Source organism: Cyrtonyx montezumae, unplaced genomic scaffold (genome assembly GCF_038088225.1).
Source record: "Cyrtonyx montezumae isolate F1298 unplaced genomic scaffold, pur_monq_1.0 scaffold_26, whole genome shotgun sequence".
Classification (NCBI taxonomy): domain Eukaryota; kingdom Metazoa; phylum Chordata; class Aves; order Galliformes; family Odontophoridae; genus Cyrtonyx; species Cyrtonyx montezumae.
Window position 1 is genome coordinate 4,279,605 of NW_027072003.1, and position 24,727 is coordinate 4,304,331.

General features: G+C 47.8%; 1 protein-coding gene and 2 non-coding genes across 6 annotated transcripts; 1 reads left to right on the top strand and 2 right to left on the bottom strand.

Annotated features, from left to right (window-relative positions):
- Positions 1-738: 738 nt before the first annotated feature.
- On the bottom strand, positions 739-18,159 carry MDM4 (MDM4 regulator of p53). Of its 4 annotated transcripts, none has more exons than XM_065740481.1 (11): positions 18,044-18,159; positions 12,831-12,937; positions 10,196-10,270; positions 8,947-9,080; positions 8,486-8,535; positions 6,176-6,237; positions 5,328-5,424; positions 3,820-3,980; positions 3,137-3,276; positions 2,421-2,496; positions 739-1,831 (listed from the first exon to the last, which is right to left on the bottom strand). In XM_065740481.1, the coding sequence occupies exons 2-11, from the start codon at positions 12,903-12,905 to the stop codon at positions 1,277-1,279; spliced, it is 1,425 nt and encodes a 474-aa protein (XP_065596553.1). In that variant the 5' UTR covers positions 12,906-12,937; positions 18,044-18,159; the 3' UTR covers positions 739-1,276. The 4 variants fall into 4 exon arrangements, with proteins under 4 accessions (XP_065596553.1, XP_065596555.1, XP_065596552.1 ...); XM_065740483.1 differs by lacking the exon at positions 18,044-18,159 and adding an exon at positions 15,245-15,263; XM_065740480.1 differs by lacking the exon at positions 18,044-18,159 and adding an exon at positions 14,658-14,836.
- Positions 18,160-18,507: 348 nt separating this feature from the next.
- On the top strand, positions 18,508-18,580 carry TRNAK-UUU (transfer RNA lysine (anticodon UUU)). Its single transcript has one exon. It is a non-coding gene; the product is annotated as a tRNA-Lys (tRNA).
- A 259-nt stretch (positions 18,581-18,839) lies between these two features.
- On the bottom strand, positions 18,840-18,912 carry TRNAK-UUU (transfer RNA lysine (anticodon UUU)). The gene has a single exon. It is a non-coding gene; the product is annotated as a tRNA-Lys (tRNA).
- Between the last annotated feature and the right edge of the window lie 5,815 nt (positions 18,913-24,727).

The window sequence follows — 24,727 nt, forward strand, 5'->3', positions numbered from 1 at the left end:
CACCTGTCTCCAACTCAGGAGAACACAGGTCCTCTCCATGGGGGAATACTCTGAACAAGATGCCTCAGGGAGACAGGCTGAAAAAGACCTGATCACACTCCAGCATACAATCTCAGAAAAGAGTAAGACATGTTTGTTAAAACTCAGGACTTGCAGTTTAAACAACAGAGAAACCATGGATAGCTTTCAAGGAGAGACAGAACAAATCTGCTGAAACAGATTTGAAGCATAAAATCATCGGGTAAGAAAATCAGCAGAGAAAACTCAAAAGAATGAACACTAAGCACAGCCCATAGACTACCAGCTGTAATCAGTGCTTCGCAGGATTGTTTTTATCCCCAGAAAGGCCCATATCCTGGCTGTAAAGCCACATCACACAAAGCAGTACATCTTCTAGACTGGCTTGATGAAATGAAGCAATGGTGGAAGCTGCAGTGGTGCTACGAGCAAAGAGCTGCTATAATTTAATCCAGTTGGCACACCAGATTCTGACCTAACACTGGACAAGCTTCAACAAAGCTATAACAGCTGACAGGGAACTTAAATGAAAAAAGAAAAAAGGATCAGTACAAATGAAAAGATCTAATAACAAAGCACAGAATAACACCCTATTCTTCTGCCAACTGGTACATGACCTGAGATAGCTACAAATTAGAAGTTTGAGAGGACTTATTTCAAGTCTGGGTGCAAAAGGGCTTTCATGTTATCTAACACACACCTACATTTAAAAAAAAGAGAGAGAAAAGAGAAGGGATTATTGGAAACCTGGGTACTTACTTCTCACTGCACTCATGAGAACTGATCCTTGGAGAAATGGCTTATGTAAATCACAACCCTCTTCACCTACCCCTCCCTCCTGTCCTTCCCATCCACCACGCTCTTCCCTTAGAAGCATTGCACAGTGTCTGACTTACTGGAGAACACTCCAACAGCCAAAGTCATAACTCTCTCCAAAACTTGCTTTCTGCAAGGATCAGTTATCAGAACAGAGAATTCTTCTGAATCTACTGAACTCAAATTAAAAGATTTAGACAGCTTCAAAGCTAGGGCATCAATACCAACACACTGATCCCTCCCCGCTTCCAAAAGGCTTTCACTTAACAGACAGCAAAACACTGCTTCATATGATGTACAGGGTTGATTTCTGTGTTCTTGGTTAGTTTGGAATCTTCATTGTCTTTGGTATGCATGCTCTGAGCTCTGAAGGTAGGGTCTGTGTAGAGTGCAAGAAAATCTGTGTGCTATCTTTCAGCAGAAAAGGTCTGAAAAGGCACAGCTACCCCATAAAGATTCGAATCACCATCTCAATGTCTTTCCTGCACACAGGGCAAGGAGATCTCTTTTTCTTCAGCATCTTTGCACACCTGAAACAGGCCACAAGGTGAGCAGTCCTCCCATGGACAATATTCCCATCTCGCGGTCTGTGATGGCATAGGAAGCAAGGATTCAGTAATTTTTTTATACTCTCTAAAGACTGTATTTCTTCCTCCTTTTTATGCTCAGTGAAATGCAACAGAGAGTCCCTGCTTTCACATTCTCGTGCCAAATCCAAAGACTCAATAGAGCCGCAGTGATCTACGTGTGATTTGTTTTCTGCTACATACATGTCTTTAGGTGGGCCAACTGGAGCAGAAATAGTCCTTCTGCAGTCCGGGACATCTATCCCTTCATCACTGTTTTCATTTTGCATAGCATCAATGTTGGAAAGAGAAAGAGAATGAGTGAGTTTGGGACAATCCGAGTACCAGTCCTTCCGTAAGGCCCAGCAGCGGTAACAGTACCGTTTGCCTGGAGAGTTAAATTTCTTGCATTTGGTGCATTGCCAGCTGTCCTGAAGAGTGATTGGGGATGACAAAAACAGCAGCAAGTTAGTGCATTCTTGCTAACAATTCTTTTCCTCAACAAAGGGAAAGCAGCTTGATTGAGAGAGGACATTATTACTGAGGCTTGCAGATGTATGATTGCTCCTTCATTTATCAGCACCTCAGAAAGCCTAAGAATTTTAGTACTCTGTGCATTCTAAAAATGCAGGTCTCTCCTTAAGCATTAAACCCTGTCCTTCCCTCGTCCCAGCCTCTGGAAGAATACAATGTTCTCAAGCTGTGCAGTTTATTGCATTTTCAATATCTCACCCTAAATTCAAGGGTACAGCTGCTGGATTCAGTTCGGAATACATTTCCCAGACTCCATAATCACTTGGCATCTGTTGAACCTGCACAGCTAACAGCAGCTTACTTGATTACCCCAGAAAGCAAGGGCAAGAGCTATGATTGAGCTGCCCAATGCAAGGGACATCCTAATGCTTCTCCTACCACAAGCAGGAGCTGTAGGAGAAGCTGTGAGAGGAGTTTCTCTATTTAGAGAACAGATAGGGCTGCAGCAAGCTCCAAGCAAGGAACACTGACCCAAGGGATGCCTACCTCAGAAGCAGCTTCTGTATCTGTGTCATCACTTAAACACTGAGAATCCTCAAAGTCATGCAAACACGTATCCTCAGTCACCTGGGAAAAGCAGACAGACTGTCAGAAGAGCTGCAAGAATCTGTACCTACAATGTACCCAGCTCTGCACAGCAAAACTAAAATGATGATATAATCACCATGAGAATTAATTCGTAGAAGTGAATGAAAAGTCATTTTGTGTACTTTATCTACTCCAGACTGTTGCTGATAACTGAGCTGGTTTACAGACAGATTTTCTTATGACAAATTCATCTCTCTCTCCAATGCACACACAAAAATCACACCTAATGCAGACACAAATACCTGAGTGCTCCCACTACATTCCAGGAATCTTGAACTGAATTGTTTTAATACACATCTGATTAACTCCTCTTGCAACTAATCTAATTAAAACCTCAGACCGGCCAGTAATTTTAAACTAATGTTATGCCTTGAAGATACACACATTTAAACCAAAACCCAGACTGACTAAAAGGAAAGCCATCACTCTGTGTATGGAACACTGACAGCCTTTTCTAACACAACTTAAATTCAGGGTGGTAACAGATCCAAGCTCCTCCCAGGTCAATACAGCACCAAAAGGCTGGGAAAAAAAGCAAAGGATTTTGCACTTCCATGTGCTCACTTTAAACAAGGCCAAGCAGTGGCACACATGAATGATGTCTGTTTGAACAGGTCACCTTTTTGTCACCTTCCTTCACTTCCTCGCAGTCAGCTGCTTCCACTTTGACTGCAGCATTGGTCTGATCCAACGGACTTTCGTTGAGGAACCACAAGTCATCAGTAGTATCTGAAACAATGGCAGTGTCTATGTCCTGTTGGAGAAGAAACAGAAGAGACCACTTAGAGCTCAGGATATCAACAGCAGGAGGACCAGCTCTGCAGCCAGAGCTGCAGGGAATGCCTCTCCCTTTTTCCTCACTAGCAGCTTTCCCTGGGCTGCTTCTCCAGTCATGCCTAGGAGAGAAAGGGGCAGTGCACTACTCTCTCACACACACCCCCTGTGGCAAGCAGCACGATGCTCATTCCCCTTAGCTGGCCATATACAGCAGCTGGCCACCACACTACCAGCACAGAGCAACAGCTTTCAACACAGGAAAGGGGCACCTACTGCAATACCATCAATGCTCTGGAGTGCAGAAGGCCCTCCAGCAGAAAACAGAGTGCCTAGTTTGTTTAGGAACACTATAAAGGTAACCAGCCACCTGATGTGAAAGGCTGGGACTGGAACACAGAAGGGAGAGGCTGAAAATCCTGAAGCAAGAAGGGAAGAGAAAGGACAATAGCATATTATTTACTTGGAAAACAAAAGAGGAGAGGAAGAGAATACAGTGCACCTCTTTAAAATGGCTACACACCTGGTTAGTCTGAATATCTGTTGATCCATTACTTCTGGACTTGTAATTGCTTCTGAGGTTGCCTAAAAACCACCATGGAAGACCAGCTACATCCCATTCCTCAAACACTAGGTCCAGTTTAGGCTTCTTGCTTTTAGAGAGGTTTTCTATTAAGTCTTTGTCTGTAAGAGCCAAGTAGAATCTAAGTCATGCCACACCTACATCATTACAGAGACTAGCAGAGACAAATTTGGCCCCATCTGAATTGAGATCTTTCTTCCTCTGTCTTACAGCCAGAGTTACTGCTAGGAGATTTGAAGTTTGTATGAGTGTACTGAGATGTCAGATCTGCCACACAACTGCACTGGTGTTATCAACCCAAGTGAATGTGGCAAAGCAGACACCAACAGCCAGAGGTCAAAGCACAATTAGAGCTCTCAGCATCTCTATAACTGCACACGTTCTCTTTAGCATCACCTTATTTTTAAGAAGGAATACATAAACATGACTTCTCCCTTCAAACTCTATCCAAGACAACACTGCATAGATTTCTTGGAGTACTTAAGATATAGAAAGAACTGGTTTGAATTTTGCCAAAATTTCAAATGACTGGAGCTCCTGAGTTCCTGAACCATGGTCAAATCAGTTAGTGGGTAAAACTCTATCCTCTCTAACTCCCTGCCTCAGCCTCCTTTTTAGCACACACCTCAACTCAGAGGTCTAAATTTCAAGATAACCTTGAAACAAACCCTCCTCGCTGCTGAGAGCTTCAAAGGCACCAAGACAGACTGTTTCTACCTCCTCTGCACAGGCAGCCAAGAAAATATTTACTGCTTTCATTTTATCCAGAAATATCCACACACTGCAAAGATGATCTGCTTTTACAAATTAAGTTCCTTGATGTGAGAACAATCTGTGAGCAGAAGGTGGAAAAACAGGAAAATTGTTTCCATAACATCAGAAATCCATGACTGAACCAGCAAGAAAACCCCAGGCATTACAACAAAGGAAATGTCTAAATAGAAGGAGCTGTACAATCCTTAAAGCTGGATAGAAAAAAAATTCCATTGTTACTCATTATCTGCAAACCAATCAGGAATATGACTGCAGACAGCTCAGGCTGCATTCTGTGTAATCAGAGGACAGGGTCCCTTGGGAAGATCAATAGATACAAGTCTAATTTCAGCATTTACAATACCCTTCAGCAAGGTCTGTAAGATTTTTGATGGCACTGTTTAGTGATAGATGTGCTTTTGGGCCTTAACCTGCCATTACTCTGCTTATTTATGAAACCAAGTACCTAAGCTAGAGAACATGTCTATCATCAAGTACCTTTGGCAGACATCTGCAGTTCTCTCAATCTTTGCCATAAAATGATAAGTTTTAAAGATTATATTCCACAACAGGTTTTTATTAAGTCTCCCAACACCCTCCTCCAGCAGTTTCCTGATACAAAGCTCAACGTGGCATGCTGGGGAAGGAGCAGAAGCACTTGTACAGCCTGTTACCATGGAAAAGCTGGCACTCACCTTCATAATTCTCACATTTGTGCTCTGAGGTAGACACAGCAGATGCACTGCTTTCATCCTCCATGATGACAGTGTCAGAACCTTCCTTTGGGCTAAGCTGCATGAAGGAAGAAGCAGATGTTAGCCCACCAGAGCTTATAGAGACAAGGGGATGTAGCACTTCCATTCTGAGTCACCAGCTGCAGTACAACACCAAGAAGATAAGAAGATAAAGAGAAGTCTCTGAACAAAAGCTACACACTGTTAACCCTCTAGGAACACTAATGCATCTGTAATCAGCACAAACAATATACTTGCAACCCAGGAAAAATCTTAAGACTGGCAGAAAGGCCAAACGTTGCCATCTTAAATGCAATAAAACTATTCTCTTTGTGGTTCTCCAGCCCCCAATGTGAGCAGACACCTCCCACATCAGTTTACCTTAACCCCAAAGTACACCTGAGATAAGTTAGAACGTGCAAAGATTTTTCCTAGGTTTCAGATTCTGCCTGAAAGCTTCTGAAAACAATCCTACTAAACACAAAACTCATTCACGTTTTTTAGAAAGTTTAATTATTTGGCATTTCCTACCCAGAAAGTGGGAAAAGGGGAAAGAAAAGACAGAGCATGCTGGAGGGACTGAGGACTAGAAGTGCTACACCCCAGAGAAACGCGTTCAGAGACTGGCACTCTGTTATGATGAGAACAGAGAAGGGTCACTCTGTCCCTGCTGTGTGGACTCCGAGAACTTTTCAGGATGGTGAGAACCTGGCAGCCAAGCAGCACAAAGTTCTTGGTAGTCCACCATGCACAGGTACAGAGAAGGGGCACTCTGTACAACAAAAGAAACCACCACGCAGTGGGTTTACCTTCAGCTGGTCTTGGCTTGGCTTATCGACGCTCTGTTCCTTTGCGAGATTCTGTGCAGCATCTAGATAGCAGGTAAAACAAAAGAAAAAACCTTCCCTGGTAATAACCATTCTCACAACACAGAGGGTCTTCAGCAAGCAACCAACGACCCAGGCTTGGCAGACCTCTAAGCAATCTTTTAGGAAAGCAGAGCCCTTTCTTCCTTAGAGAGCTGGCCATTTTCTAGAGAGACATCACTCCAGTACTACTCCTCAGGCTTTGCCAGGCACACGTGGAGGAAATTTAAAAGGCCAGCTTAACTAAACAGCAATTACAGTCTACAGAGTCTTTCTACACAACAGAAGAGCTGTATTCAGGAAGTCTGCTCTCTCAAAAGGTGAGAGGATGGCTCCTGCTTTCTCTCATTTCAGTTTAGCAGAGAGACTTCCTACAGAATGCCAGAGAAACATGAACAATCTGATCTGCACTGTGAGTCACAGCACTGAAAACTGCACCTTGTAGGCAGAAAAGCAGAACACGAAGTGATAACACACAGGACCACAAAATGATACGGATCCATGCATTCATTTGGTTTTCTTCTGTTCCCTTTCATCACCATACAACTTCCATAGCCTCTAAGTACTTCATACCCTGCAGGAAACAGAAGCCAACTGGCTCATCCTTCATTGCTTCATCTCTGCTATGGTATTAGAAGAGGTGAAGAACTGCCCTTCTAACACTATCTAAACAACACATACTAATCTTAAACACTGTGAAAATGCACTCCACATATGGAAGCCTTCCTTATTCAAAGCTAACATATATTAGGAACTGAACATAAAATGTTCTTAAAGCAAGATAGGCATTCCTAAATACTCCTCATGTGATTCGTGTTAGAAATGACAGCCAAGTAAGGATAGCACCTGATAAAGAGCATTATGTCAGAGCTTAACCTTTGTTAACAAGTCGTACTGCAGTCACTGTTCTTCCTGCAAGTGTACCTGTAAGAAGTAGGCAGGATAATCTGCAAAAATGATGTTCTGATGAGAACAGGTTTGGCTAATGTAAAACATGAAGGCCTCTTTAAGCCCTACAGCACTTTCAGCTACTTCTGTGTTGCAACAAAGGGAAAAACAATACCAAAAGTCATCCTTCCTACACAGTTGTCGTGGTCTGCCAAGCTTGTTTCGCATTGTAGTCACACAGATACACATGCACACATGGTGGTTAAACCCAATGATCACCTCCCTAAAGGAACAGTACTTCCTTTGGCAGGTTTAGCAATAGTTACAGCACAACACATGCACACCCAGCCATACGTGCACAGCCACATGCACACACCAAGAAAAAGGGAACAGGGCAGCACAGGAGAGTGCTTCGTTGGGATCCTTTGCTCTTCACACACTATCTATGGGTAAAAGGCCAGGGCACTGCCAGCCAGGGAAACTGCACTCACACAGTTATGCTGCAGCTAAGTGTTTTAGATGAGTCTGCTCAGGAAGGTTCTAAGTAGAAAGGAGAGGTGGACCTCAGAGGCACCAATATATGGCTCAAAACAGATATAAATAGTTTATGGCCACGTTTTCTCAGTTTCTATGTTTATCTGAATACACATGTGCAAAAACAGACTAAACACTTAGGAACATCTAAGCCTCTATTATCTGCTTAGAGATCCCAGAAAGCGTGACACAAGACTTCACAACTTTCCTGGTACAGTTAACTCCTGATTTACATATCTGTGGCTTCAGGAGGTTAATTTCCACACGAAGATAAGCTGTACCACAGGAACCAGCTGCAAGGGAGTCATCACCTTGGATTGATTTAAGAATAAACTGATGCAAATAGTTCGTATCTCTCACGAGCCAATGAATTGCAGCCTTTAAACATTCAAGGGTTTGAGTCAAGTCCAGACTTCTTTGGATTGCAGCTAGGTTAGGTATTCTTTACACTCACTCTCAAAACAAAGTATAAAACAAGGCAAGAGAGAAGTCACACACTGTCAGAAAACTGAGAGAAGATTGAGCAGATACAAATTTGGAGGAGATGCTTAAGCTATGTTGATTTGGGCTTCCACAATATTTTATCTGCTGCTTTGAGGTTCAACCATTGGTTAAAGTTAGCTGGTTAAACCAGTTAACTGATTTCATACCACAGCTACTGATGGTGGACACACACACAAACGGAACATACTCCAAGAGTCTGTCTTATCAATGCCTTCATCAGCAGTTTGCTCCAGTTCCAGCAACATTTCTCTTCTCTGAATATCATTACTTACCCAAGTTACATCAACACTTTATTGATTATACTTGCCCATACTGTAAAAAACCTACCTGCCATTGCAGCAGAAGTAAGGTTCCGTTTCAACATGTCATAGACTGGGCTGTGAAAAGGAGGAGATGGCAAGTATAATCACAGCAGCAAACAGCATTATCCTGTCAGTGACAGAAATTCTCACTGCTTATCCCCATAGAGATGCTAAATCTGCAATGCACTTTTGCCACTCCTAAATCTAGCTCAGAACCTAACTGAAGAATGCAGATTTTAGCAGGAGCCCGAGACCAACGGTCTGAGAAGATGCAGAAATAAAAGGACAACAAGATGTCATTTCAAGCAGCATTCAAAACAAGAGCTAAACTCAAACTTGTCAAATGCATTAGCAAAAAGCCACAGAGCTGGGCACTTGGTACATGGAGATTTATGTGACTGCAAATGTGAACACTGCCACCAAGGGTCCCCTGACTCAGCAATCTATCCATCATACAACATAACATTACAGGTTACTTTTTCTTACCTTGGATCTTTCACAGAGAAGCTCTCCAGTCCCAGCAACTCTCCCAGCTGATCTCCTCCACAATACACCATGTGTTGCTGTCTTTTGTCATACAGTTGCCTCACCATTATATACTGTCCTAGGTAATGCATGACCTGCAGAATCATAACATACCATTAGCCACATCTGCAGCTGAAGCCAGAGACTCTGGAAATTTATGTTAGTTTATGGTATTTGCTTCTTGATACCCTACACAGTGTCAGCTAAATAGCACCCGCTCGTTCTGCATTTCTGCCATTCATCAGCATCTCAAACAAGGAAGCTTCACCACATTGCCATAAGGTTTGCAACTAGCAGGACAGAAAACTGAATTAAGACAAGTTCCCTGTGCTACTCCCATTTAAAAAGAAATGCCAGCTACAGTGAGGAGAAAGAAAAAAAGCACATTAAGCCCAATACAGGCAAAGTTCCACTCCCCATTACCCACCAAAGTGACCCTCCTGAATGACAGCAAATGCCACCCAAACGATGCTAACAGCACACCAACTGCTGTAGAAAAAGGGACTTGCTGAGTTTAAATGTTAATCTGTACGAGCAACCTGCATTTAATACTGAACTGCCCCCATTTAAAGCATACAATTTGTTTTTGCAAAACTTTCTAGAAGCTAAACAAGTTATTTAAATGCATAAGTGTTTAAAATAAGTCACAGAGCTCTGCGGGAATATCTGACACATTCATAATGAAAAAGCACTGCATTTAATTCTTTCCAGACAGGCTACTCTTGTAAATCACAGTCAGTGTCATTTTTTTAATCTTGTATACATATTGCATTTTAATCTAAAAATAAATGAATTCCCAGGGTCTCTCCAGTTTAGCTGACAAGCAAGTTCAAAAAAAGCTCAGAAGTTATCACCTAGCATCCAATTTTTAAGGCTCTCATGCACTGAGCAGACAGTAAGTCAATTGAATAGAACCTCCTACACCCTCTCAGGCACGTGACCATTTACTCCATCTTTTCTTTCTCTAAAGAAGTTTCCAATTCTATTTCTTCCTCCTTCCCCCATTCCTTCCAAGGTTCTCCTGACAATTAACAATTAATTAAATCCCAATATCCCCACAGGTACAGAATCCCTTGTTTTGCAGGTAGGGAGGCAGGTAGCCTCCAAGCACAGAATAACCAAGAGCAAATCCCAACCCTTCACCCAAAAGAGCCACCTGCCAAGCAACCCAGGACAGACACACTTTTCAGTGCTTCGAAACTGAGCCCACCTCCTTCAGGGTGAAGGTTTCACCTTGGGCACCTGCAGCCTGCAGAATCTTCAGAAGAGGGAGTTTGGGTCGCACCTAAAACACAAAGCACAGATTCTTGTTTGAATGATAAGAAGCAATGAGAGAAAACGTGATCCTGGCATGCATGCCTGCAGATCTCAGCTAACGAGCCCAAGTTGCTCAAGCTGCCTAAGAATGTCACAGTGAGCAATCAGACAACAGTGCCATGAGAGGGAGGTCATGAGACACGCTGCTTGCCTTAGGGTAACCTGCTGAGGGCTGGCACTCAAGTAATCTGCATGGTCAAATGCTTATAAAGAAGTTAGAAGGACTGAAAAATCAGCACCATCACTCTGAGTCAGGTGCAAGACAAAGAAGAACTTGGGCAGACAGCGCCAAAGGCTTTAATCACTCCCACTGCCCAATTAACTTTGATGTCATTCATCATGTGAGCAAAGATAAGAAACTCAGGCACTTGGTATGGAGGCCTGGGCAGTGACTAACCAAACGAAATGAATCATGCACTCAGGAGCAACCATGATGCACCCACAGTGGGACTTCAAGTTCAGCTAGGCTGATTTTCCTCAATTAGTGCAGAGAACAGACTGAACATGCTCTGTTCAGAGCCCAGGAGGGATGTATTTATTAGGATCCATTAAAAGGCCACCTCAAAGACAAGGTGTGGTTAATTAACACTGAGGATCAGGATGTGTATTTTCTGTGGATCTCAGTCAACGAACAAAATCTTTACTAGGTAACATGCAAAGCACCCTGGGAACAATGCAACTGCACCACAACCCCTTCAAGTTTCACCCACACTCCCAAGCAGCTTTGAGTAATATACGTAACAGATGCTATATTAAACTGCAGTGAGTTTTAAATAGCTGCTGCCCCCACCACTTCGTGTGCTCCTCAAGAATTTTAATAATTCTTAGGAGAGCCTCATACTCCTAAAAAACATCAGAAAGCCCACACTGCTCTGCCAGGAAGCCAAATGCTACAGAACTGTGCACAGTATTGTATGCTGATGCATAGGTTTCCCATATTGAATCGCTTCCGTTGTTCTCTTTCTTTGTCTCTCGGGCACTAATATAGCAAGACATTTCAATCTGTCACAGGAAAAAACATCCAGCTCTTAGCACACATTATTTATTGCTGCTTCCCTTACACTTTGACAAGGCTCATACTCTCAAGGCATGCAATTTGTACAGGTGAAGGCCTTTACCTATCAGTTAAGTGGGCTCACCTGGACCTCATACATACCTCTCCTCTCTGCCTATATAAATGCAACTACAATGTTTATTTCCATCCCTTGAAACCCTGTATTTTCTCAACAGCAAGCTTTAGCTGCAGCACCCTTTTCACAAGTTTTAATTGCTTGTCACAGATGTAATTTGTCACTCAGCTGTTGGGGAGCACATTGGCAAGGCTTCTGTCCCACTGTTTAAGCATCATGAAAAAGTATTCTCTTCTGCAAGCATATCTGGTCTGTCTGCTTTCCCATTACTGTGACTATGTGATCCATTTCCAAGCTCAGATAGAGGCCTGTGGCTGGACAAGAGCTGCTCCTGCTCAAAAACAGCATCTTTTCTAGCAAAAAGCTGAGCACCACACGAGTAATTGCTTGCATCAGCATACTGTTTTCAATAAGATAAATTATGTATTCCCACTCATTCATTTCTCTAATGACCACTCTCAAATAGATTTTGAAATAACTGCTCATGCGTCTCCTTTTGATTAAAGAAGCAACCTAGTTAGCTTGATCCATGCAGAATGAGCCCTCAGCTATTACAGTACAGACAAAACAGAAGTGTTAGTTTGGAAACTGTTGGCAATCAATATTGCCACAACAATATCAGAGCCTATTTATGTACTTTTTCCAAGCAAAGTGATGTGAATAAATAAGCACATACACAAACTGCACAGGACTTGGCTACATTTCAGAACTTCTAAAATAGCCTCACATGGGAGGACCCTTTAAACACATCATCAATTTGCTTTTACTCCTGCCCATTCCCTTCGTATTTTGGAGATGCCCTGTACAAGTGAGGTGGCTCTGGAAGAAAAATAGTTGATTTTAGATCATTTTTCCCTAGCCACTCTTTGCAGCGTGTTTCCTCTCTGGCTGTCAGCATGCTGTGTCACAGCCAAACCACACGCCTGCCACGTTGCCCTTGGCTTGCAGCTACAACTGCTGCTCCTTCCAGGGAGGCTCTAAGAACAGGCAATAACTCAAGTGCCACATGCTCAGTACTGACCTCAAAATGAGCTGTGGGGATGCACTACTGATTGAACAAAGTTCAGCATACGAAGTTGTAATGCTTCAGTGTAACTGTCGCAGCCTAGCATTAGGAGCAATGCTGCTTTTGGAATTCAAGTATAGTTCCCACAAAAACATGCATTGTGCATTTTCTTCTATGGCCCAATTTATCTGCTTCCCCCCCTTCTATTCCATTTAAAATACTCATAAATCTCTGATCTGCTGAAAGCTAACAGAAACCTTCAGGATAAAAGCCCTATTCAATCATGCTAAATTCTTCTTACCTAAATGTCATTAGAGAGTTCTGATTTAATGGAAGAAGTGCAAGCTTTAGTGAGGAGAAAGCAATGAAGATTAAGTGTGGGAGATAATTACCTGGTTAGCTTGTCCAAGAGTGATTCTGCAGGCATTCTCAGCTGCTGGATGCTGGGCAGAGCTTGAAGATGTCATCGTGGCAGTGATAAGCTGCTTATGGAACAAACCTGTAAATGAGAAGTTTCATGTACCAGTTAAGCCAAGAAACCTGGTCTTGAGTTTAACCACTTCCACTTCTTAGAAGTTTCAGGAAGTCAGGAAGTTTAAAAACAGCCCCACATGCAGAACAAAAACGATGACCACATAAAGACCGTGTTGTTGTGCCCCCTCAGCTGCTCTTTTGAAACAGATCTGCCCCAGTGCCCGACAAACAGCTGGGTGGGAGCTGGGACAGCTGGCTGAGGAACCTGGATCTGCCACCTGGGGGCAAACTGCAGATCTCCACCAAGCCATCAGCAAATTCCTATGGCTCTGAGGCCCTCGAGTCACAGGGAGAGAAAGAAGCTGAGTCACAATAACCCCCAAGGGAAATCTTTACAGGAGAGCAATCCCCCCAAGCAGCCAGCACTGATGGCAATGATTAACACATTCCCCACCTGCTTTTTCAAGAGGAAAAAGCCTGCTAAAGCTGCTGCAGCCATCACCCTGAATGACCAGATGGAGACTATAAATGAACAAATTTAACAGCATTACTGGCTGAGCAGGTGAAGTGATCCCTTCTTGGAAAGGAACAAAAGGGGAAGTCCTGCAGCTATTTGAATGTGTCAGGCCCTATCAGTTTCAGCATCCACCCAGAGAGCACAGCTTCATAAGCACAATGATTGGTAATGACTCATGCTCTCAGCACAGCCCGGCATAATCTGCCCCATGCGAAGAAGGTTCAAAACCCTCTCTATATTTTAAAAGAAAGGACAGCATGAATTAACCACTAACAAAAAAAAAAAGAAACTGAACCTGCTAGAGAAGGAGCATAAGTCTTGACCTCTCATTCTCACACAGCATCACCTCACCTCAGGTCCAGAGCACGCACCAATCCAGCACTAAAGCTGTTCTTCCAATGAATTCTCCATTTCAACATTAAACTGTCTTTTTTTTTTAAAGGCATTAATAAAATAAATCCTAAAACTGACTCTTGCTGACATTCTGCCAGAGAATGAGATGAACTAATAGTAAAGTCTGGCTCCTGAGCTTGTCTACATACACAGAAATTTTGCTTTTAGGACTTCTACTGTCTGGATTCTAGAAAAGGCATCAACTTTTAATGAGCTCAACAGCTTAGATTTGAAAATCTCAAGCCAAAAACTTTCAGACCTTTCAAAGAAAGGCCTACATTCTCTGCATTTCTGAGAAGGAAAAGGTTTTACCACGTGGGTTATTAAGAAAGTAAGTACACGCAGAGTAATCAGCCCTATATCTGAGGAATGTGATGACACACATGAGACAAAACAGACCCAATATCTACCTAGCAGGCTAATACTTCAATAAGCAAAATGTGACTCAAGTCACCCAGTGTTACTCACTCAGCCCTTGTCCTATCTACTAAGAGATGCTCTGACTCCACAAGAGGCTGCTGATATTCCCTTACATCACTGCATTTCTCCAAAATAAAGCACTGCCAGGAAGAAAATTATCCCTAAAAAAAAAAATAAAAATCAAGCACCTCTAAATACAGAAAAGCGTGATTAATGCATGTTAAATTCAAGCTGGGTACGTGACACTGGGAGTCAAGGTACAACTTCAGTGACTTAACAGCTGAAAGCACTGCCAGCCTTGCACTTCCCCTCACATATGTACTTCCCCCCACCACACACACTGCAACACAAACCACCCACAGAAATCATCACGCTGCACGATCTGTGCTGTACTTTGAACCACAGCTCAACTTACCAGCCTTGAACTTCCCTGCTACGAGTCCCCTGTGTGCCTCTGCTCCTGCTAAGAGCTGTGAGCACGCTGCAAGAGCACGGCCGAGCTCCCTGCCAGCTGCAGCTAAATACATCAGCTTTGGGTGGCAGCTGCTGGAGGTGTGAAAAGCAGGCAAAAGAGGAGAGAACAGCGGGTTTCCCCTCCACCCTGCATTCCTGGAAAGAGCTTCTGCTCCTCCAGGTTACATCTCAGTTACTGTATTCAAGTTTTAACTGCCTCAGCGCTGTCTTTATGAGGAAGGCAGGCAAGTCAGCACCTTGCCTCCAGACTTCACAGGCAAGCTGTACTTTTAGTAAGCTTGATTCTTAGCACTGACTTGTAGTAGCAGCTTTCTTTTAATTAGGCTAAACGAGCATGCAAACTCTAAGACATGCCCAAGCAGCAGATACCCACAAGAATGATGGAAGCAGCCACCAGTTGTTCTGCCCAGTGCTGCCAGGACAGAAAACCTCAGCCCTGCTCAGCCTGGCCAGAAAGAATCAGTGCCAATCCCTATATACCCTCCCCTCCAACTGTATTCTTCCATTCATTGTATGCCATATATTTACCCTGCAATGCTGGAGGTGTCCAAACTAGTTTGCAGACAACGAAGCAGCAGTGATCTTAACGTTGCTCTCCTCTACAGCTTCAGAGCCACGTGTGTAACAGACAGACACCAGTCCCCGCAGACTAATGCCTTGGAACAAATCATGAATCACAAAGCAGTCATAGAGTAACGTTGGTTTTTCCCTTTTCCATCTGAATGCTTTATATGGTCATGCACACTACAGGAACAAGCAGCCTGACTGTTTTGTGAGTAAAAGCTCCTGAAAGAGATCAGGACCCTGTGAGATCACAGCTTATTTGATGCTCACAGAAAGCAAGGCTTGACACAAAAGAGCATAACTAATGGACGTGCATATGGGTGTGGGCTTTGGGTGCATGGCTGCTTCCTGGCAGCATCTGTAAAGTTGACGCTCTAATTCTAGTTAAGTTTGCTTTAAGTCTGTTAAGAAATAATGCAATTTCTAGCTCCTGTGCAAAGCAAGAAGAGCAGCAAGAAGTACAAGCCAGACATTACACTGCCTGGTGTATCCACAGCACCAGTAATAGCTAATTTCAGCAGTGGATCAACATCTTGTTTTCAATTCTTGTCCAGTTACCATCCTTCTGTCTACAAAGCACAATTTCTACAAGAAAATAAATTCACCATCATGTGTACAGTATCATGTATAAACCTCAGAGGAGGGTCCAAGCGAGCACTAGTCTGTCACTTGAGACATAGTTAATTAGGTTTGCCCCTATCAGTGTGACATCCCTCTGAGCCTTCACACCTGCAAGTTTGTCCACCCACCTATCAGCCAGCTTGCTAAAAAGAGCAAACTCCTCCTTGTAAACCACACCTTGTCTGCATCTTTATCCCATCACTGCTCTCCTGCTGCCTTTCTTTGCATCACACCTTTCCCCTGAGTGCATCTCTGGGAGAGCTGCAAGATGGCAGCCAAGGAAACATCAAAGGGACCTTTGTAGTGCCACCATCCAGATCTTCCAACAACAAATTCCCCCTACTAAGAGTTTTGCTGCTGACACAAACTGTGTGCTCTTACCTAGAGATCTGCAAACCCTTGACAAACGTTAATAGTTATCAAGTACAAACGTTATGCAACAGCATTTTATTACAAAACCAGTTAAAGAGGAGGAAAAACAAAACTGACTGTTTCAATTAAAAACAAACTGCTGGCAAATGGCTCTGCAAATCTCCCTAAATCAGCTGCTGCTGACAGCTTCGTCGCTGGTGATGCCTGGAATCCTGCAGCAGCTCCACCCCATTGCACATGCTGCTGTTTCCATTTAGCTCTATTTTAACATATTAAATTGTATTGGTTCTTTTTTCTCAGTTACTTTTTCTCAAACGTTGCTTTAAAGCAGTGTCAGATCAATATCACTATGTTAACACAAAGATGAAGCAAGTTAGATAATTAAAAAGGCTTCTCCTGCACCAGATAATGGCTATATAATACCCTGACAGGACTGTGTTAAGTGTTCCTGTCACAGTATAGATATAGTATTAAACCCTTTAGAATATAAGCGAAACTGAAGCTAATCACCTAAACCTATTTTTCTTGCAGCAGTGAAAAGCCCTTAATTTAATCCTATCTTCTGGCTGCACATGTTTGCCTGAGGAGCTTGCACACAGCTGAACGTCCAGGGGCTTTTGCAATACTCCTAGAAGTCTGTTAGCCACACAAAGCCCCCAGCACACTCCTGCAGGTGTGAGCACTCCATACATAAACTGCAACCTCTTTCCATCAGCGTTTACCACACAGATTCCCAGTGCTAAGTGCAACGCAGGGCAGAGCTGGGTGACCCTCCAGACCCACCTGGCAGCAGCAGCAGTCTCAGCAGCCTGCTTGGAGCAAGGCTGTAACACAGAGCTGCCAGGGAGCATGGCATGAACAAACACAAAGCAGATATAAGTGCAATCTGTTTAAGTGGCCGTTTCAACCTTGTCATCCTTCCTCCAAAATAGTTTGCAATTTGCATCCATTAAACTCTGCTGCTATCAAACCTAATCCTATCTGGGACTTAGTTTTTCACATTTGCTTTTAACCCAGTGACCTGCAGCCCTTCTGCATTACCCCACGCAGCAAGTCAAGGCTGACCACCCCAAAAAATAGGGCTCATCTAAAGTCGATCATGTGTAATAATTACAAAACATCACTCATCTGCTCTTTGCATGCTCTCAGAAAACACTTCCTTTTTGTTATCACAGCTCACAGAACCACTGCTTCTACAGTTACACTGACAGAGGCTTTGACCCTGTAGAAGCACAGTGGATTAAGGTTAAAATCACGTTGTGAAGGACAGCACGAGCAGCCCCAGCCTGCTCCCCTTCCAGCACAATCCTCTGAGACACTGACCGTGCTGCCAAGGAATCCAAGACACAGATAATCATGAGCTATGAGGGAGGTTAGAGGGGAAAAGGCAAGCACCGCGGAGCAGCACTTCTGACTTCTCCATTTACTGCTGGAGAAGATGGCTTACGTTCACTGCGAGCTCACACAAGCTGTCAGCAGCAGCAGCAGCACCCCCCTTAAAGCACTGCCCCAGCAGTGCTGCCGACACAAGATCCCACGCAACGAGCTCGGAGCTCCGGTTTGAAGCCTCATTTTCCCACCGGGCACCACGTGCTGACAGCCGCACTGCCCCTAGCGGCCAAATCCCGACGTGCAGCTCCCGCCCCGCCACAGAGGCCGCCCCCAACCCCTCCACAGAGGCCGCCCACCCTCTCCGGACCCCGCTCTCCGTCTTCCCGCACCCTCTGGGGCCCCGCGGCCTCCCCCGGTGCTAGCAGCGGCGAATCTCACCCTACAACTGCTCCATGGGCCCCAGATGACCTGGGCTGGGGGGGGAGCCCCCCTACACCCCCCGCGGGCTGCGCTCCTCCATCTTAGCGGGGCCACGGCCGCCACTTCCCCTCGGAGCCAACATGGCTGCGGGTCCGCTTCCGCGCGGCGCCCGGCACGGCGCGGCCGCATCATAGAGCGCCCCGGAAGTGCCCTTCTAGAGAGGATGGAACCCGCGCCCGCCCCCTGCGGTGGAACAGCGCCCTGGAGGACCGCGCTCTGGGGAGGATCTCGCTTCCCGCGTAACCCCACAGTGCGTCCTCTTACTCCGCTCCCCGCACCGCTGTGCCGCTCAAAGCCGCTCCGAGCTCCGTATTGTCGCTCCCAACCCTCTGCGAGCATCCCCGCTCCTCCCTCGGCACAGCGTAGTGCTGCTTTCACTCGGCCGTACGGTGATAGCAATACCTCGGAAAGCAGCGCGCAGAGCCCGGATAGCTCAGTCGGTAGAGCATCAGACTTTTAATCTGAGGGTCCAGGGTTCAAGTCCCTGTTCGGGCGGTTAATATTTTGCGTTTTTCCGTGAGATTTTCTATTCTTTACACTCTGATAACGTTTGTGGGGATTTTTTTTCCTTTCTTTTTTTCTTTCGCTGCTAAGGTGCGCAGCCGAGACCACGAGCAGACGCTGCTTCTAGCTGAATTTGTAATGATTTTTGAGGAGAGAAATGACCAGAAGAGCTTTTCCGGGATAGAGGAATAGAAAAATAAATAAACAAATCAGGAAAAGAAAGAAAAAGGAACGCGAGAGAAAAACTAACCGCCCGAACAGGGACTTGAACCCTGGACCCTCAGATTAAAAGTCTGATGCTCTACCGACTGAGCTATCCGGGCTCTTGCTTAGTGGTTTCCTACACATCCACAGAGCTCTACAGAGCACCGCTGTGTGTGTTCCTGCACCCCAAACCCTTCCTCCCCTGCCGTCACTTCGCACCCCCATCTCGACCCCACCGCCCCCACCTCAGGACATCAATAAATCAAAGCTGACTCCGGCTGCGCTTTATTTCTGCCGGCGCAGTGCTTCTGGGGGTGGACATGGGGCGATGCCCCGCAGCAAAGCCCAAAGGTGGCTCAGAGCACTGGAATGGCAGCGCTGGAGAAATCTGCGCTGTTCCAAAGGGGATAAGGCAAAGCTCTAAGAGAAGAAGTGCAGGAAATGATCCCCAGGACGAGGGGTACAGGGGCACGTTGAGTTAGCGGGATTCCTCTGTACGTGGCGTGTCCCTGCGCTGGGGGACACTTGCCATCAGAGGGTGCGGCTCTGCAAGGTTTGATTCACCCCATCAGGACCCGGTTTCCCTCCCCGAGTGGCATGGCGAATGCCACCACAACCTCCATTCTCCTTGGGATTTCCTACCCTCGGGGACCTGTGTTAGAAGAGGGATCGCTCCGGCCGATCCTCCAACCCCTACGACTCTGCGACTGCGATTTCCCAGGAAACACAGCCCAACCCACACACGGCGGCAGCCAGCCACGCGGGGACCGCAAACCACAGCGATGCCTCCCGCACTCCAACCCACCCCGTACAGATGCTCCACTCCCTCCTCTGGAAGCACGGCGTGCTGCACCCCCACCCACTCTCATCCCCATCCAGCGCAGGGTTACGACGCTCCCTACAGCACCCAACGGAAACAGCGCGAGGGAGGAGGACTGGGGGGTGTGGGGGGGGGGGGTGGGGATGCCCCTCCATCCCGAGGGCTGAACGCAGCTCGGGGGCCGCCCCCGGCCCCGCTCCGTGCAATGCTGCGGACCGCCGGGAGATGGCCCCGCACCGCACCGCGCTGCGCCCCTCCATTGTCCGCCGCCGCCGCCGCGCTCCGTCCGCCCGCAGCCGCCGCCGCCGCGGCGCGGCCCCGCGCTGCCCGCCGTGCCCGCTCGGAGCAGGTGAGCGGCTGAACCGGAGCCTTGAGATTCGGGGGCGGCGGGAGGAGCTCGGTGCCGCGGGTTTTTAGCGGCTCGCTCCCCGGGGTTTTCCGTTTCGCGGCCGTTGATCCGCGCTGCGGGGAGGTGGCTCGGATCCCGAGGTAACGGGGGGGAGGGGGTTGAGGGGTTGGGGGGGGGGGTCGCAGCGCGGTTAGGGTCCCGTGTGTGTGGAGTGTGCGGTGGGGGGAGTTGCGTGGGGTGCAGTGCAGAACAATGGAGCGGTGCCCATCGGATTGCGAAGTTGCCAGGTGTGAGTGGTGGGGAGAGGCAGCGCTGAGTGCTCGGCCGTGATGTCAAAGTGTCCCCCCCGCCAGCGTGGGGATGGGGATGGGGGCAGCCGGAGCTCGCGGGCAGGGTCAGCCCTTCCCACGGCGCAGCCATGGGCTCTTCAGCTCATCATGGGCTGAAGGTGTTTCTCAGGATGCCGGGTTTGCTGCAGCCTGGATGCTCTCTGCTCCTGGATCCTGAACTTGCAAAAACGTTCGTGTGTGTATTTAACAGTAAACTCCAGAGAAATGCGAGCTATTGCCCCTAAGCAGAGGAGATGTATTGACTTAACCGCAGCTATTCGTGTGTATATGCCAAGCACGAATGCAATTGTTCACAGGATCTGGGCTGGGGTGAACTAGCAGAAAAATCAATCTTTTCCTCCTAAATCCAGAGTGGCGAGCACAGCAATGGGGTGCTCAGGTCTCGAAGCCCCCAGCCAGGTGCAGCCCCACCTCATTTCAGCAGCACCACCCGAAATACCGAGCCTGAAATGTGAAAAGCTGGAGCTGCGTGAGCGAGGAGCCGCCTCTCCATCCTCGCACGCTGCAGTGTGAGTGCACGCTGCGCGTTGCCTGGATGCACACCGTGATGTGCAGCCGCTGCCAGCACCCTGGGGGTGAGGCTGCAGCCGCCGCCCCGTCCCGAGCCAGGCGTTTCTGTGTGCTTTAGTGCTGGGGAGGAGCAGGGCACGCCTGGCCTGCGTGCATGGCTGTGTCTCAATCCCATGAGATGTAAATCCGAGCGGTGCACGGAACCGGTTCCCATCACAGGGCTGGATCTGGTGACACCCCAATGGGGACAGCTGGGAGGTGGCACAACACAAGCACTATGCGTCCTCTGGATGGTGGGGCACCCTGTGGCTGCAGGAACTGAGCGTGCAGCATTTAATCCTACAGTGATCCCTCTGCAGAGCAGGGGCAGCTGCAGCTTGCCTGCACCTCCCAGCGGGACCCTGGGCTGGCAGCGCTGGGTCACTGAGGTTGGGGTGGTATTGCACTGCAGTGCTTTATCTTCTGAGCTATACAGGGTGCATATATATATGTGTGTGTGACAGCCTCTGCTGGAGGGAACTGAGGAAGCTGTGATTTGCATAGGAGCCGTGCACCCACACCGCAAGCATCCCCTGGGGATGCTGAGTGCAGACAGAACCCGGCCCTGGGTTTGGGCATCAGGCACTGGAGAAGAGAGAGCTGAGTAATTCAGAAACCCCAACCCTGGGTGTGACATAGGTGCACCTGGGGAGTGGGAGGCAGAAGTGATGGGTGGCTGTGCAGAAAGGTCCCACCCATGTCCCTTCCTGTGTCCCCGTGGCACTACCAGATGCTGGGTGAAGTTCAGTGTCCCTCTGTGGGTGTGTGGCTGCCACACCTCGCTGCAAGGATGTGACATCCCTCTGCTGTTCCCTCCTCTGTCCCTGGGCATGGGCTGATTCCTAGGCAGAGCTCTCTCCTTCAGCTGCCCCAGGTCAGGGGTTTTCCCATCCTGAGCCTGACCCATCTTCCCCAGGCAGGATTTCCTCCCGAGGGTGGAAATGCGTAGCAAAATGCTTGAAGAGCATTTGGCATCAGACCACTTCACATCCTGCCTCCTCCAGAGAGCTCGCACCACGCCGGGCTCTGCTCTGCTATTAATAGGAGACGCATGAGCCTAAGGAAGAAGAAACTCCTCGTGCTGCAAGGCAACAGGTTGGGAGCAAATGGCGTTGTTTGTTTTCAGGGCGTTTGCTGGGCTTGGCGTGTGCAGTACAGAGTACAGCGATGGCTGCACAGAGCTGCATGCCTGCGTGGGGGAAATGGGCTCTGCAGGAGAAGTGTTGGAGTGGCTGCACAGCATCCGCTGGGATCGATTTTAGGGAGAAATTATGTCGGTTTTGGTGTGTTTTGGTGGTCCTGGGAACAAAATCTGTCACAACACAACCTGGGGATCGATCCAGCGAGCTTCCCTTGGTCGTTGCTTTGCTGGGAGCTCCCCCAGCTCCCACTTTCATTTTGGAGAGGAAGAGAATGGAGAGTGGAGTTAATTTCAGTGCAGGAAGGGCTGGGCCCTGAGTGCTCTGGGGTGCTGGAGCCGGTGAGGAGCCCCATTTAGGGGCTGTGTGGTTCTGGATGTGGGAGTGTCATTGCTGCTGGAGCTCCCGGACATCCCAGGAGCTTTGCCACCCCATAATGTGCTGGGAACATGGCCCTGGCCCCGTTCAGTGGGAGCAGCAGCAGGATGGATGGACCTGCAGCCCCAGAGGTGAAGCTTGATGCTTTATCCTCCTCGCAGCCGCTCCTCCCTCTGCCGGATTATAAATGGCTGGGAATTGTCTCCCCTTGATAGGCATAACCTCCATCCCCCAGCTCCCACACCCATCGAGGTGCCCCTCCAGGGCTCTCTTTGCTTCCTCGTCCTCAGCTGTTTGATGTCTTCCCAAATGCTTCAGCCATTTCGATCTGCTCCCAATGCAGCTGCCTGCGAGGGGGAAGGGAGGGAGGGATGGGAGAGCACGGGATCCCCTCTGCATCTCCATCTCCTTGCCCTCCTCCCACCCCGATGCTCAGCTCTTTGCATGAGGACTCGGATTGTCCCTCCCTGTCCCTGGGGTATGGGAACAAGGGGAGCCCTGCAAGGAGCTCAGGCACCCCGAAGTCAGGCCAAAGCATCACCCAGTGCTTGGGCTCAGGTATGCAGGAGGTGGGGAACCCCTGGGCAGGGGTTGGAGGTGTGGGACCCCCGGGGCACATCTGGATGGAGGCAGCCCTAACTGGAGAGAAGACGGGTTTTGTGCACTTGGATGGGGAAGTGTCTGTCCTTCTGCTTTGCTGCTGACTTTTTCTGCTGTGACAGCTCAAAGAGCCACAGCACAAGGGATGTGGTGTCTGCGTGTGTGGCTCCCCGCGAGGCTGCAGTCTCCCTGACTGGTACAAAATATGTTGAAAATCCTGTTAAACCACAGCTCGGGGCTCAGGGCGGCGGGTTTTCCAGGACAAGTGCTTTTCCCTCCTGGGCTGCTCCATGTGCTGGAGGAACTGAGCACAGAGATGCGTTTCTCCAAAAGGTGGGACACGGCTGAACGCTCTCCCGAGGCTGACGTGAGCGTGGCAAAAGCCAGGAAATTTAAAGTCAGAAAATTATCCCTATATGATGAGTAATAGTATTTTAAAGAGGAATTAAAATCTGCTCGTCTGCATCTCTGGAATTCGGTTCCGCCTCTGGAGCCCCCTGGCTGAGTCCTGATTTGCAGCTCTCAGCCCCATGTAATTTTTTCTCTAATAACAGCAGGGTGGAGGAGGGATTCAGTGGGAATGGCCCCGTAGCAAATCCCAATGTGGAGCAGCTGTCTGGGGCTCCTTCCTGTGGGTCTGTGAGTCCTGCTGCCCCAGGGTAGGGATCACCGCTTCGGGGCCACTTTCCCTGGTGTGGATGCTTCTCTCAGAGAAGAGGATGGGTTTGAGGCTTTGTCAGCCTCAAAAAATAGATTAATTAGAGAATCAAGTTTATTTTATTGCTGTTGGGTTAAAAGCAGATTGGCTTTGTTCAGATCCCAGCACTGCCAGCTTTTGGGATTTCTGTTTTTCCAGGGAGTCTATGGTTGCCAACAGGGACCAAAGCACTGGGGAAAGGGAACATAGCCTGCCTGCCCACAACTGGGACACCTCAGTAAAGCTCATTTCAGCGAGGTGTGCAGCCTGCTTCACGCTGATGGTTGAGTCCCTGCTGTCTTAGGGAGGAAATGTGTTTGCAGCAGGCAGAGCCTGGGCTGGGCTCATTAGCAGCCATCTGGTCCATTTAAGGCCAAGTGGCTCAGGGCTCTGGGGTCAGTCTGTGTGTCCTGAGCTGCCATACTCAGGGCAGACCCCGTGTCTGTCCCTCACTGAGTCTCATGAGCCCTGGATGGATCCTCTCAGCTCCGGAGATGTCAAGTGCTGAGCGTCTCCAGGGGCTTTGGGCTCACTCCACTTCTTTATTTAACATCCACTTTGCGATTTATTTTGCTGGGCAGGGAAGAGGAGGTAATCCTTCCTTGGAGGGCGATTCCTGGCCAGGAGGAGCAGCCGTCTCTGTGTTCTCCATTCTGCGGTCATTGCGGTTTTGATGTCATGGTCAGGGCCAGAAAAGGTGGTTTCAAGTCGGGGTTTTCCATCTCTCTCATTTACAGCTGAGTTCTGCAAAATTGCTGGGTTTTGAGGCTGTGCAATGCCAGGGGCCCTGGGGATGTATCAGTATCCCTGCTAATGCACAGCAGACAGCTCTGAACACCTCCCTGGGGTTGGTGGGTTTCGATGGTGTTGTGGAGGGGGGCTCAGATGGACCTGCTGGGTCTGTTTGAGAGGGTTGGGCCGTGTTTCTTGTTCCCTGAAGCCTCCTGGGTGGGTGGGCACGGGGGGATAGCGGTGGGAGCTGGGGCTGCACGTGGGTCCCTGGGTCTTGGGGTGGGCAGAGAGCAGCGTGTGCTGGGCAAGGCCCAGGGTAG

Bases quoted from the DNA above. Each gene is read 5' to 3' on its own strand.
- MDM4 (XM_065740480.1), bottom strand. From the start codon at position 14,769: ATGTATTTAGCTGCAGCTGGCAGGGAGCTCGGCCGTGCTCTTGCAGCG. The intron at 9,081-10,195 runs GTGGGCTCAGTT...ATGATTCTGCAG, and splicing joins AAACCTTCACCCTGAAGGAG to GTCATGCATTACCTAGGACA. The intron at 3,981-5,327 runs GTGAGTGCCAGC...TGGCTCTTACAG, and splicing joins CAAATGTGAGAATTATGAAG to ACAAAGACTTAATAGAAAAC.